Source organism: Pseudoliparis swirei, chromosome 12 (assembly GCF_029220125.1).
Source record: "Pseudoliparis swirei isolate HS2019 ecotype Mariana Trench chromosome 12, NWPU_hadal_v1, whole genome shotgun sequence".
Classification (NCBI taxonomy): Eukaryota; Metazoa; Chordata; class Actinopteri; order Perciformes; family Liparidae; genus Pseudoliparis; species Pseudoliparis swirei.
The window spans coordinates 13,612,081-13,626,049 of record NC_079399.1 but is presented as its reverse complement, the minus strand read 5'-3'; the positions used below and the strand labels follow the sequence as shown (position 1 = coordinate 13,626,049).

General features: G+C 41.1%; 1 protein-coding gene across 11 annotated transcripts in view; it reads left to right on the top strand.

Annotated features, from left to right (window-relative positions):
- The first annotated feature begins 3,129 nt into the window (after positions 1–3,129).
- LOC130202917 (DNA (cytosine-5)-methyltransferase 3A-like) overlaps positions 3,130–13,969 on the top strand; it is a 60,699-nt gene continuing 49,859 nt past the window's right edge. The window contains exons 1-5 of one of the 11 annotated variants that reach the window (XM_056428800.1): positions 3,130–3,355; positions 3,448–3,544; positions 6,412–6,547; positions 8,218–8,430; positions 12,613–12,720. In XM_056428800.1, coding sequence (XP_056284775.1) covers positions 8,362–8,430; positions 12,613–12,720 — 177 coding nt within the window. In that variant the 5' untranslated portion in view covers positions 3,130–3,355; positions 3,448–3,544; positions 6,412–6,547; positions 8,218–8,361. Of the gene's footprint in view, positions 3,356–3,447; positions 3,545–3,616; positions 6,548–8,038; positions 8,431–12,612; positions 12,721–13,969 lie in introns of those variants that run through there. The other 10 variants (XM_056428799.1, XM_056428801.1, XM_056428802.1 and 7 more) reach the window with 10 other exon arrangements.

The window sequence follows — 13,969 nt, the reverse complement described above, 5'->3', positions numbered from 1 at the left end:
TAGTCAGGCTGTGAAAGAAGTCCTGCATTATAAACTTACTTTAGTTAGATACGTATTAACAGACAAATTAGAAGTACATGATACACAAAAAAAAGCTTCCAGAATGTTAATTAATATTCATACAGTATTGGAATATTACCGATGCTTTCATTTGTAAACAACTTTTAATTGTTCAGGTTGTAGCGAGTTTTTAACAACTTAATATAATCTTTAGGACTTGTATTAATGCATTACATGTTAACACCTGACAATGTAAATAGTAAGTAACTAAAATTGAGTAAAAAGATAAATATATCCCCCTGAAGTGAAGCAGAAAGTTGAAATACTTAAGTAAAGTACACAATGTGTACTTTACTTAAGTAAATGTCCCTTTGTATTTACACTATTTTTATCCAAACTGACCCCGGTAATCTGAGGAGAATCCAAACTGAGCCAATGTTTTTGGTGACAACCCAGTTTCTATAAATAAATAGCCAATTTTTCTCCCGCATGTCCGACATTTTAACTTTCCCCCTGATTTAGTGTCCTCATTAGTATGGAAGAGCAGTTCTGACTTTTCCCATGAGCTTTCTTTAGAGGTCACGACTTTGCGTGTTGTATGTGTGTGTATGTGAGGTGGGGGTGTAAACTATAGACTGAATAAAGCTCTCTGAGGTTTCTGTTGTTGGTGCTGACTGCTATAAATAATCCCCCCCCCCCTAATATGCGTACTCACACAGAGCAGTGATGCCCCTGTTTAATAGGATCTTTACTCATACAGAGGTCAAACTGAGTTTAACCTTAAAAATAAATAAAAATACACTAGTTCTTATGCAAAGCAATGAAAGTCAATTTGATGTCTCTGACACATGAAGTAACTTTTTTTTTTGGTATTCTTTATTGATCCCTTTATTGGGGAAATTCTTCTCTGCATTTGACCCACCCTTAGTTATGAAGGAGCAGTGGGCTGCAGTGAAGCGCCCGGGGAGCAACTGGGGGTTCAGTGTCTTGCTCAAGGGCACTTCAACACTTTTCATTTCAAAGATTTCCTGATTCAAGCTAATTGCTGTTTTTAAAATATAATTGCAAAATTGATACATTTTGGTTTTGGGCTGTTGGTCTGACGAAACAGTTTGAAGATGTCACGTTGGTTGCTTTTCACTATTAAAAGTGAGAAGAAAAAAACCAGAATAATCAATAATTAAAATATCTATTGGTTGCAGCCAATGTAAGTACAAGTTCAGCCATCTTTCTATCTCGAGTGATTGAGAACAGGAAAAAGACAAAACACATTTGTTCACATTTGACTCGAGTTCAAGGGAAATACAACTCATGCATCCTTAATACTAAATACTAAATACTGTGATATTCAGTTTAAACCAGGATTTACTTTGTGAATTACTCTTTATGGATTTCCCCTCGTGCTTTCTGTCTCATCCGCTCATGCGACATGTTCTACTTTTCCTATTTCTCCTTGAATACTGTGTACTCACGTGGCGTCGAGAGCTGGTTGCAACTTGTTGCAGCATGTTCAGCGTCACCTGTTGAGGAACCTCCGAGAAATGATGTTCGACCAGAAGAAACCAACCCGCAAAACAAGAAAAAGGGTAAATGTCTTGCAGTCCCTTGTGGGCCATAGGCCGAGAGAAAACATGACAAAAGAACATGTTTGGGGAGTTTCTCTTTTGTCTAAAGCGAAGGTCCAAAGGTCAGAGGAGTCGTATTCTATACAGATTGAAAAGCCCCCCCGGGGCAAATTTGGGATTTGCGATATGGGCTATAGAAATTAACATCTTTGTGCATCAACTACATTTTAATCCAAACTCTTTCTAACATATTTTTTAATCAGATAGGAAAACAAGAAGAACAAAAGTTCTGTATTTCTACACAAATTATGATACTTTTCTCAAATCATAGCTTTCTGTATTGTTGGAGCCAGAAAATTAGATCTTTGTTAGGCCTTTTAAAAACTACTCAACAAAGACAAATCTAGGAACTGCTTGAAACTCCGACGTTTGCAACCTGTGACATGGGGAGTAAATTATTGGTTCAATTTGAAAGGTCACATGTCAAAAATGGTTGGCAACCATGCGCCGGGAGCCAATAAACCAAAGAGCCAATGTACGTCTCCACTTTTTGTATTAATTAGTTTGCACACAAAAATATTTCAAAATAAAATACGCCATTAAACATATCAGCTGAAATAAGGACAGTCGAGCGTATATTTGACGTATGGCCGTTAAGGCGTGCCCTCTGCCCTCATCATCTGACAAGGTCAACAGCCTCTTCTGTTCACTTTAACCACCTCTGGCTTCCAATACAACTCGGAGCCCTGTCATGACTCGGCAGTTGTCTGGTGTATTAACGGTGGACAGGAAGGGGGATGCGGGGAAGTGGTGACCAGCTTTGCCAGGAGGTGCAGGGGAGAACCACCTACTCTTTAATGTGACCACAACCAAGGAGGTGGTCATTGACTTTAAGAACAATTGACATGTCCAATTAACATTCTGGGAGAGGAGGTGGAGGACAAGTACAAGTATCTTGGAGTCCAGAGGATAACAGATTGGACTGAGGCTGTTTCCAGGAAAGGACAGAGGAGACTCTACTTCCTGAGGAAACTCTAGTCCTTTACAACACATTGGAGATATTTGTCCAGTCTGTTGTTGCAAGTACACTTTTTGCTGGAGCAGTGGCATCAGGTCTGGGAACCACCTTGGAGCCATGAGAGGTGGAACATGAGAACACTTTAATCTGACTTGAAGGAATTGCCAATAATGCAAAACTTTCTTTCCACTTGAAAAAAATATCCGATATTGGGAATACTAAACGTATTTTTTTAAAGATACTATTAATAAAACTAATATTGTTTCAAATCCAGGCTAATGCAGGGTTTTTATTTGTTTATTTATTTATCTGTACACAACAAGGGTTGCGCTGTCTGAGTAAATCTAGCATTTCATGGTAAGGATTCAACATGTACGAAAATAATACAAAATGTGTTGACTTATTAATTTCTCATAATGATGTCACTAAAGTTGTCTGAAATATTTCTAAAGTGTATGTTATTGAAATAGTTGTTTTAGGGCGCTAGCTAGTTGCACGGCGTGTCTTCACCTGGGGAAGTGTGTGCGCGTACTCGACTAGGTGGACTTTAGGACACCGCGGAAACGTTATCTTCGGTGCAGCAGCCTCTGCGGCTCGTGGTAGAGCGAGCATGCCGGTTCCTTGGAGAGAGAGAGAAGCAGGCGGGGGAGCGCGAGCCAGCAGCGGAGAGAGAAGACTCCGTAGAGCGCACGGAGGGAGAGAGAGAGAGCGGTAGTGAACGAGAGGAGAGAGGGCGACGACTGTCAGGGTCCGTGTACCTGAGGACGACACGGTAAATATAAACATTACATTTTAGCCCATGAACGCACACCGGCAGCCGTTACAGCCGTTAAATTAAGCTAACGTTGACGTTATCTCCGAAAGTCACGGCGCGCTCCGGAGCCAAGCCGTTGGTTCCGTTTTAGCAGATGATGTGCGCGTGAGGACGGAGCGGTTCTTGCTTACGGGGCTGGTGAACTTGGTGAGTTCTTTCGTAGGAGGGGGCGGGGGGGGCTCACGGCAACCGCACAACCGTTATAAAACAAGTGTGTGTTAGATGTTGGTGCCCGGTTCCCCCCCCCCCCCGACAAGAGACCGTAGTGTTCAACTGGAGCGCACTGTGCTCGTCTCCCACCAGATGCAGACAGACACATCAGCGCGCGGAACCTCCGCGGTGAGCGAGCGAGCTAGCGGGCGCGCGCCCGCTGAGGTTAACGAGTACATTCGGACTGATACGCGCCCCCGTGTGTGTGTGTGTGTGTTTTTTACCTGACCCAGTAAAGGCTTTACGGTCGGTACATACGTAGACACGTGTCTCTCCCCGGCTGCTCACCCCGCGCAAACCCCCGCCGGGATTATACGCCGTTTTGGGGAGGCTGTCCGTTAAAGGCCGCGTGAGGTCGCTCCCAATATTATTTGTCATAAAACTGGGCTCCGTCAAGCTCGCAGGAAAATTCCCGACACTTCCGGCGTAGACTTTAAAATAAAAGTCCCGGAATACACTGCGGTACGTCTCTTTTCGTGTAATGTTATCAAAGGATTTAATCAGTTCGATCACAAATATATCGGAAAAGTGGTTGATAAATATGTTACGTATCAATGATAGCGGTTCACAAAATAAGTGTATTTTCTTAATTGGTTATATTTTGGTGTATACATTGTCATACATTTGGAAACAATTCCACAGTGAGGTCTTTAAATGTCCTATTGTATCCAACCAAAAGTCCTTAATGTGTTCGATTAACCCAGAAGTCTAGAAGAACCCCAGAAAATATTCACATTTGAAAATCTGAAACCAATGAATCTACAAAAATAAATGATTGTTTATACATTTTCTGTTAATTAGCTTATCCATCAATCAATTGGCTAACTGTCTCATCTAATATGTTTCAATCACTTGCTTTTAAGATCATTTAAATTATCTACTCTGCATTTGTATTAGGGATTATTTTTTTAGCAACCTGTGGAGTTTACATCATACAATCAACAAAACCTATTGTGGGTATTGATTTAGAAGATCACATTAAAGGTCACCACTTGAAGGCCGACAATAAATAAATAGATGAATACAGGATTCAGTATTTCCCCATGAGAATACTATTCCTGGCAGTGAGGAGAAGGTTTTGAACCAGGCTTATGGACCGACACCTTTCATAAAACATGGCTGAATATATAAATTATGACAGATCTATATAATACAACATTTTAGAGACTTAATTTTAAGTGTTGGGGAAAGACGTGTTGCGAGAATAGGACTCATGACCTCAGATAACCTTATCCTTTTTAATATCCTCGCAATGGACCACTCGGATCTTGTTGGAAAGTAAGAGTTACCGACGTCTCAGAATGAACTTTAAAGTACAAAAAACCCATATATCTGAAATAATACCACAATTACAAAATGATTATACCTTTCAAATCACTTCTTAAAACCCATTTTTATAGAACAGCTTTTAAGTGATCTAGTCTTTTTATGCAGAACTTTGGTTCCCCTAATTTAGTTGTCTGTCTTTAATTTATTTGTAAATTATTTGGTTTTTAATTAATTAATTTTTTATTTTCCATTTTATTTTACATTTTAATATATACTTTAAATGTGATATTGGTTTCTTGCTATTCCACTTGTTTTGCTTTGACTCTCTGTGGAGCACTTTGTAAACATTGTTTTTAAAGGTGCTATATAAATAAAGTTATTATATTATTATTATTTCAGAAAGTAAGTTTCAAACATAAAAATACCAACCTCTGTTAAAAGAAAGTTTCCTTTATTGCCCATCTGGGGAGGATAATCTGAACAGACAAAGAGCAAATTGAATAAATATGAGAAAGAAAATAATAAATGTGATGCTTTTATTATGAAGAAAACCCACCTACTTTCCTGTGGTACCACGGCTCGGCTCTCATTACCTTGACATACTGCTGAAGCTTTTTCCCTGCGCAACCATTTCTCCTCCCACTGGTACAGGCTTCTGGGCCTTTGACTATGGTCTGAGTCAAACCGCTGCTGCATGAAGACTGAAACCATTTAAATCAGTGCGTGAAGACTAAAAGGTGTGTGGGTGACCTCTTCATGTAGAACTTGAAGGAGCTGCCTGGAGTCTGGAGCTTGTGCAGGCAGTCCCGGGGGTGTGGGGTGGATACTGTACACCCATTTCTGCAAAGTTTCCTCTCCTATCTTTCCGCTGGCAACCCTGGCCGGCTGCTTGTTGTCTTAACAGTAGGTGATGTAAGGCCACAGCGTGAGGAGTGACATACTGTACAATTCATCTTGAGGAAACCCAGACATTTTGGCTGCACTCGCATCCAAATCACTGCTGAGCTCCAACTCTCTTTTAGGCATGTACACACACACTATTTCTAATCTCCTTTAGTGTTTGGATTGTGTTCTTTATCTGAACACATCACGGTCTTGAAGTGACAAGCAAAAATACAGTCACAAAAACTTCACACCTGACATGCTCGCACAGAAGTAAACAAGTTTAATGGAGGCCAGGCTACTTGGACAAATGCCATCATATATATATATATATATATATATATAAATGAGTTAAATTAAGAAAGACTGTCTCAGTCAGTTTGTGGTAATTTGAGCAGTTGCCAATTAGTAGGTTGCGCATTTCCCCTTATCTCAAGAACAATGTTTCATAATCAATTAGTAAGACCTTTATTGTTTCAGACGATATTATTCTTACATGGTGCATATTTCTAAATTTGACTGAATGTGAAACACTCACCTAGACACCACGTGACATTATGCCACAGTTTGGGTAGCGGTTGGTTTCTTGCTCTATAATGAAGCTGCAATGTGCCTAATGGGTACTCAGAGTAACAAGATACTTTCCCCGGCAGAGAGAGTGGGAGGAACCGGCCCACAGCAGCATTCTGCCCCGGGTGGCTTAATCCGGCCCTGCATAGTTATCCTGCTTCTGCCCGACGCTGCACCACCAGACAGCAACACCAGAATAGACCACAAACTTTACAAATTGTAAGCCTTTGAACAGAGGTGACCTCGTCTTCAAATGGTCTCGGCTTGTGAAGAAGGATACACGTTTTGATATCCTAAAGTAAAGAGATAACTGTAGCAGTAGCCTTTGATGTACTTTTACATTTCATCAGATCGATTCACTGAACTGGTAATCAATAAGCAAGCCAAGATCTGAAAGTGCACATGGAGAGATATGCAAAGTCATATCACCGTTCTCTGTAACGGGATTAGTTTCTGGTTAAGCATTGCAGAAATGACTGGTTGAGGATAAGGCTACGGTCAGATTTGGGTTAGGTAAAGGTCACAGGATCCGATGGGCCGCAGATAATGATGGAGCAAGAACAAAAACACGAGTGTAATCAAAGTTTAAAGTTGTCGAGGTTTAAAGGAGCAGAGTGAACGGTTTGATAGCCTATCTTTAAATCTGCTTGGCAGTTTTCATGCAGACTCAGAATTGAATTTGACCAAGAAGTGGAGCACCATCTTGTTAGACTGCACTTCCTCTGTAACAATAGGCTTCCCGGTCCGCTACTCAGCTTTATTTATCTTTAGAACTTAAACTGTGAACAGATACCAGCCTCAGAGCCAGATATAGATACAGTTTGTGCCGTTCGTTGGTAAACGCCCTTTTACGGTCTCAAGAGCGTACAATCTGACAAACTAGCTGGAAGGAACATGCAAATCCAAGCAGATCCAAATCAGGGTTCTACAATCAAACCGTGTTCCTGAAAATCTGTCCGTGCCCTCTTGGCCAAAACAGGATGAATTTCTTTTGGGCTCAACAGTTTTGTCACTTATTAACTGCCATATAACAAATAATGAGCGATGAGACAAAAGAGAGCAACAATGAGTACAAGGTCACACATGGCTCCCTCCCCTCTGGATACTTCATCCAACGATGGCATGTATGCACCGGTGTCAGGAGTCAGGGCAATTGTCAAATTGCAGTGATGTAATTCAGATGTGACGGTTTAGTTACAAAGTGATCAACCAACAGAAAATATATAGCAATTTTACTCCCGCTTCAAAAAAAAGCTCAAATCACTCAAATCACTGCTAGTCAAACGAAACACGCAGCCTAAGGACAGGTGTTGCTCGCCGTCCTCCTCTTTCTCTACGCATCCCGTCTGTCTCCACTATCTGCTGTCAGAAAAGGCAATAAAAAAACACGATGGATAACTGAATCAGGACTGCTATCAGTTCCACCCCTCGACGGTTTAGAAAGGGGGTTTGTTTCCCCCAAACAGTCAGACACAGTTTGATTAACAGACGGCCCAACTCAAGATAAACACAAATTGTGATTTTTACATGTTTATACGTCATTAAAAACAGTTTTATCCGACCACATCAATCAAACACTGACAGTGACAGCCATGTTGAGAGCTGCCCTGAAGACAGGATATTCCTTTGTCCACCTGTGTGTGTGTGCGTGTGTGTGTGTGTGTGTGTGTGTGTGTGTGTGTGTGTGTGTGTGTGTGTGTGTGTGTGTGTGTGTGTGTGTGTGTGTGTGTGTGTGTGTGTGTGTGTGTGAGAGAGAAAAGATGAATCAGGAAAAAAAAGACGTCAGCCACATCCTGAGAAGGATTACGTTCTCAAACTTCACAAATGTCCTCTTACTGTATTTCACAGCCATGCTGTGTGTGTGTGTGTGTTTCCTCTTCACTCTGCAGACGGGGGGAGGACTGAGCGAGTCCAACAGACAGACACACAGACCGAATGAAGCTGCACCTGGTGCTTCTGACAGATCCTCCTATGTTTTGATTTGCTCCGTTTTTTTACCTTCTGAACCCGGTTCCGCCGAGCTGCTCTCAGCCATGCCGTCCAACAGTCCTGCAGCCGCTGAGCCGCCGGAGACACCGGAGAACGACATCGCCAACGACGTGGTGAGTCAGTGAGATGTATTATTATTATTAATATACAGTGAGAAGTAATGTACCACTCCAGCTTTACAATTACTGCTGCAAACAGCACGAGTACAACTCCTGATGTAATGCTCTGTTACTACCATTACTCGTATTATGGTTATTAATGCTTCTGTTATGCATAGTAAATTACTACTACAGCTATTTTTGCAGCTACTGATATCATTACAACCACCACCACTTGTACTACAGCTATCATTACCACCACTACTACTACTTTAGCGTACAGTTGAGAGCTTTTTTTAGCCAACACACAAATCTGGCGGGCAACATTGTGTGTGTGTGTGTGTGGGTGTGTGTGTGTGTGTATCTGTCTGTAATAATTAAACTTACAGTTATTTATTTACATTTACTTCAGGCCTTTCTGCATTCCGCACACTCGCCCGACCACATGCAGGGAGACGAGGACAGGGCTTTGACTCTCAAACAGTCTTTTACACAAATGAGCACACACAAACACACATTAACACACACTTAGACATACACAAAGTGAAAAATGGCTCCTTTCATTTGCCCCCCCCCCAGGGCCGAGGGCAGCCCTCGTAAATCTCTTGAGAAGTTTGAAGTTCATTCTATGGTGCTGCGATGTAAAGAGCCATCTTACTCACTTACTTCCACGTTCACACGTTGGCAAAGAGCCAACGCGAACAACGTTTCCCTTCTAGAGTTTTCTTTTTACGATAGAGTTTGTTGTGCTGTTTAACTTCCTGAGACACGACTCTCAATGAGAAAAAATATATATGAAGAGAAATTCAAGAGATAGAAATGTGAGAATCGAGTCCAGTTCCAATCCATTGCACACGACAGAAGCTGCTGTGTGTTGAAGATAGAAAGACATTTCTGTGATGTTCAGAAATAATGTCAGCGCCTGTCGTCGTATATCACCCTTCAACCCGTGGGGAAAAAAATCATATTTAAGTTTCCCAAATGTGTAGAAAAGATTTAGAGATGGAGAAACAAATGAATGTTTAAATATAATCTATGTACCATTTTTTATCAATGGTGAGATCAACAGGTCCAAAATTCTGACTTAAGAAATTGTAACTTTAATAACCATGTATTACAGTTGTTTCACGAAAAAGGTTTTGCTTCTCTGCTTCATAGGATGGTTTACACTCTCAGCAGGCATTGAGATGATAAGCTCGAATGAACGGCATTGACCTTTATTCAAGCCCATACATTTATATAATTTGTTATAGCTTTAAAATTAAGCACACCCACTTCATGCACTAATCGCAGATAAGCAAGGTCTACTTTCTTCTCTAATGCCTTGGCTGCAAAGTGCCCACATGTACAGTTTGAAAACTGCTGATCCACCTCGGAGATATGTAAAAATCAATGATCGGGAGAGAGAGAGACCAGCCTATTACAACCACCATACTTAAATACTATCAGTGGTGGCATTTCAAGATGGGGTGAAACTACAGATTAATTTACTTAAATAAAGTTTAAACATGACAAAATAATGTTGGTCTTAATTGTTGATTACAGATAATAAATAAAACAATTTGTATGGGGGATGATGAACAAAACATTTATGTTGAACCTACAAAGAGAATTTGTCGATGGTAAAAAGACGTGATGGAGGATCTGTGTAGGCAACAGTGTATTATAACCGTGTTGTTTCTTCCATTTCTTAAGATGTATTTGTCGCTATGTTGTTGACTATTAGCGGTCCGACGTTATAATGCTCAGGATTTGTCGTTCGTTGTGTAATTTAAAGTCCGTCATCGTGTGAATTTGAAAACATCAGCGTGTAAATGCACAGAAATGTGTAAATACTCATTATTTTAACGATAGCATAAAAGTGACATCTGCTGTGCTTTAAATGCGAATCCGTACGGAGGCAGAATCTAGAAGAAACAAAGTGTTGACACCTCCATCGTCTCATGATGAAGTGAGTAACAGATTCAGAGTGATATACGGGAAGAGAGCAGAAAGGAGAGAGGAAACAGGAGACAGGGAGAGAGGAGGCCATACTGTAGGGACTGGGAAGAAAGAAAGAGGACAATCTGTCTGTTGCTGATGGGATCCTCCTCTGCCCGCCTGGTTGGTAGTCTGGTTGCTTAGCAACTGCAGTGGCCTAAAATAACCTACCGGGAGACATAAATAGACCAAAGATGGACAGATTGGCCAGTGTGTATGGATTTGTGTGTGTTGCCATATTTTTTTAAGACTATTTGTTCCTCTGCTCTCTCGGTTTATATTATATATTTTCTCTTTGCGCACTGAGTTCACGTGCGCTGTTAAAATGCGTGTGCGTCGTGTCACAGGTGGACAGCACGCCACGCAGACAAGGCGCCATCACCCCGTTCTAGCTGGTTGCCATGCTGATCGCCAGGGAAGTGACATCAACATGTTTAGTCAGCACGGCGGCGCCACCGGAGACGGTTGCTAAGCAGTTTTCTGCACCTTAGCAACCACTCCACTGTCACCGCAAACAGAGAGTCCAGCAGAAGAGAGAGAGAGAGAGAGTCAGGTACAGCACAAAAGAGAGTCGAGGAATAGAGCAGGTGTGTTCATCAAACTACACTTGACAGTCTCTCGCTCAACAAAACGAGTGCCGGCGCAAAGAGAGCGCAAATATGAATAAAAAAGGTCAAAGTAAAATCACTGCGGCTGACAAATCCTGCCTCCCGGCTAGAACATATACTCTTAAAGTATCAGGCATCTCACGTCATTAATGATTTGACTGCTTCGCTGAAGATGCAACAGGTGCTGCTCATTTTATTTAGCTCTTACACGTGTACTCCTGTGGCCAATAGAAATCTAGCACATAGCTGCTACTCAAATCTCGCCCAGGGCCGATGTAAAAATAGAAAGTGAGGGAATTATTGGGGGGGAGGGGGGGTTAATAATGTGTTGGGGAGAGTAGATTTACAGCTCTGAGATAAAAGACTCAGATCTGATTGTGGATGAGTGAATGTTTCGGTTCCTTTGATCTAAATGTCAGTGGGGCAAACACCGGGATTTGTGTCCGCAGGAGTCTCTCCTCTAAATATCACTCTCTTATATTTAGATTGGTTCTTTTGGCTGCATTAATAAAGCAATGATTGAGACGGCCGATGTAAACACGTTAGACTTTAAACCAACTACACCACGGTCGTTTAGTAGTATCAACATTGTGAAGACGGACTAGTCGGTGATGATGTCATGTCGTCTCATTTAGCCGCTTCGTAGCAACCGCTTTTTAGAGAAACGAAAGAGCCTCGAAATGGAAGAGTGGGCTAATTACTTACGTATTTTCTATCTTCTACGACAGAAAATACGTAAGTAAATAGCCCTTAAGTTTGTAGTAACCACAGACCTTATTAAACAAATGTTAACTCATTTCTGGAATATAGGACCTCAAATAATGATATTGATTATTGTTGTTGCCAATTTTATCTGAGGATCCTGATTCGATTGCCAACCTCAAAGTTGAATCAACAAACGAATAAAGGTATATATCATATATCAAACTCGCATAAGAATGCAGCGCTATCAGAGAACCAGATATTGTTAAAATTGAGGAACGATTCTCTAACAACAGCTGGGGAAAATAAAAAAAAAGCAAGCAGGCTGAAACAACGTCTCTCGGTCTGTTCACAAACATTGTTCTGATACGATAATAACAATAACATGAATTACGGCCAACAATTTGTTGATCAGTTGACGATAGGCAAGAATTTTACTCAATTATTATACGGGAACACAACCAACTTAAATTAAATGTCTTGTTTTTTATTATCATGTCGGAGTTTTCCACACTTCAATCAAATCAATCCAGAGGAGGTCTAGAAGTGCTTTAGTGCGACATGTATCCTGTTGGGTTTACTAAACACATCTGGACTTCATGTCTATAAACATATAATTTACTAGTTTTGACTTTTATATTGCAAGTATTTAAAGCGTGAGTTTTTTTTCCTCAAGTATAAAAAAAAAAAAAAAGGTCTTCAATAGAACTTTTGTTTCTAGTGAAAAGGTCTTACACCCAGTGGCATTGGGCTTCATCAGGACTGCAGATACTCAAGTTATTGTTTTCATTTGATCCTGTTTTCCATTCCCAGAGTGAGTCTTAACCACGTCTCTTTGAATCACGCCGTCGTCTCTTCTTCATTCAATCGGCTCAGTGTTTGATGTTGCCTCCCTGTAATTGTCCAGAAGGAAGATGGAGCGGACCACGACAGTCCAGAGGAGGGGACACTGTCGAGCCCCCGCACCAAGCGCAGAGTGGGTCGTCCCGGCAGGAAACGCAAACAGCTGCTTCCTGTGAGTACTGTAATTATGGTCTGTCGTCAGCCTTTCATACTCCACGCTGCTGCAGAGTGATTGATTACCTATTCACCTATACACACTCCCCCGTTCGATCCTGAAAAGATATGTTAAACACGGACTGTTTCCAGGAACACTTTGCTTCACATTTATCCACTCACAGCTGGGAGCTGCTCCGGTGCTGTCAGCCCAGTTTTTTTCATAAAACCAGCATTGAGCGCTTGATAGGACTAAACAGTCAACACATGCTGTCCCTCATCACTCTGTCTGCCTCCATCCCCCAACGCACTGGCTGTTTCCACTTTGCTTACAGAAGTACAAAAAAAGTATGATTCAGTAAAACTAAATCGAGTAAATTCTTTGAGTTATGATAACATTATTCTTGCTAAAATAATGGCTAGATTTGCAGAATGGTACAACAGCGTTACAAATAATAACTAGAATGGGTACTCGGTAGAGCGCATACCTTCGCATATCACAAGATTGGGCATTGAATTATGAACATTTTGGCATTAGTTGCATGCCAATTGGATAAAAATTGACCGTGCTATGGTAAAAAGAAGATGTTGACCTTTTCTTGACCTTGACCTTTGACCCGATCGATCCCAAAATCTAATCAAATGGTCCCCGGAGAATAACCAATCATCCCACCAAATTTCATGTGATTCAAGAAGATGTTGACCTTTTCATGACCTTGACCTTTGACCCGATTGATCCCAAAATCTAATCAAATGGTCCCCGGATAATAACCAATCATCCCACCAAATTTCATGCGATTCGGTTTAATACTTTTTGAGTTATGCGAGTAACACGCATACAAATAAATAAATAAACTAGAACTGGCACTCGGTAGAGCGCATATCTTCGCATATCACAAGATTGGGCATTGAATTATGAACATTTTGGCATTAGTTGCATGCCAATTGGATAAAAATTGACCGTGCTATGGTAAAAAGAAGATGTTGACCTTTTCTTGACCTTGACCTTTGACCCGATCAATCCCAGAATCTAATCAAATGGTCCCCGGATAATAACCAATCAGCCCACCAAATTTCATGCGATTCGGTTTCATACTTTTTTAGTTATGCGAGTAACACGCATACAAATAAATAAATAAATACACGGTGATCAAAACATTACCTTCCGCATTTTCAATGTGAAGGTAATTAGACGAGACCCCAAGCTACAGCAGTCAGACAATCAGACAGAGTCTGTTCGTCAAATGAATATGGAAGAGATTAATCCT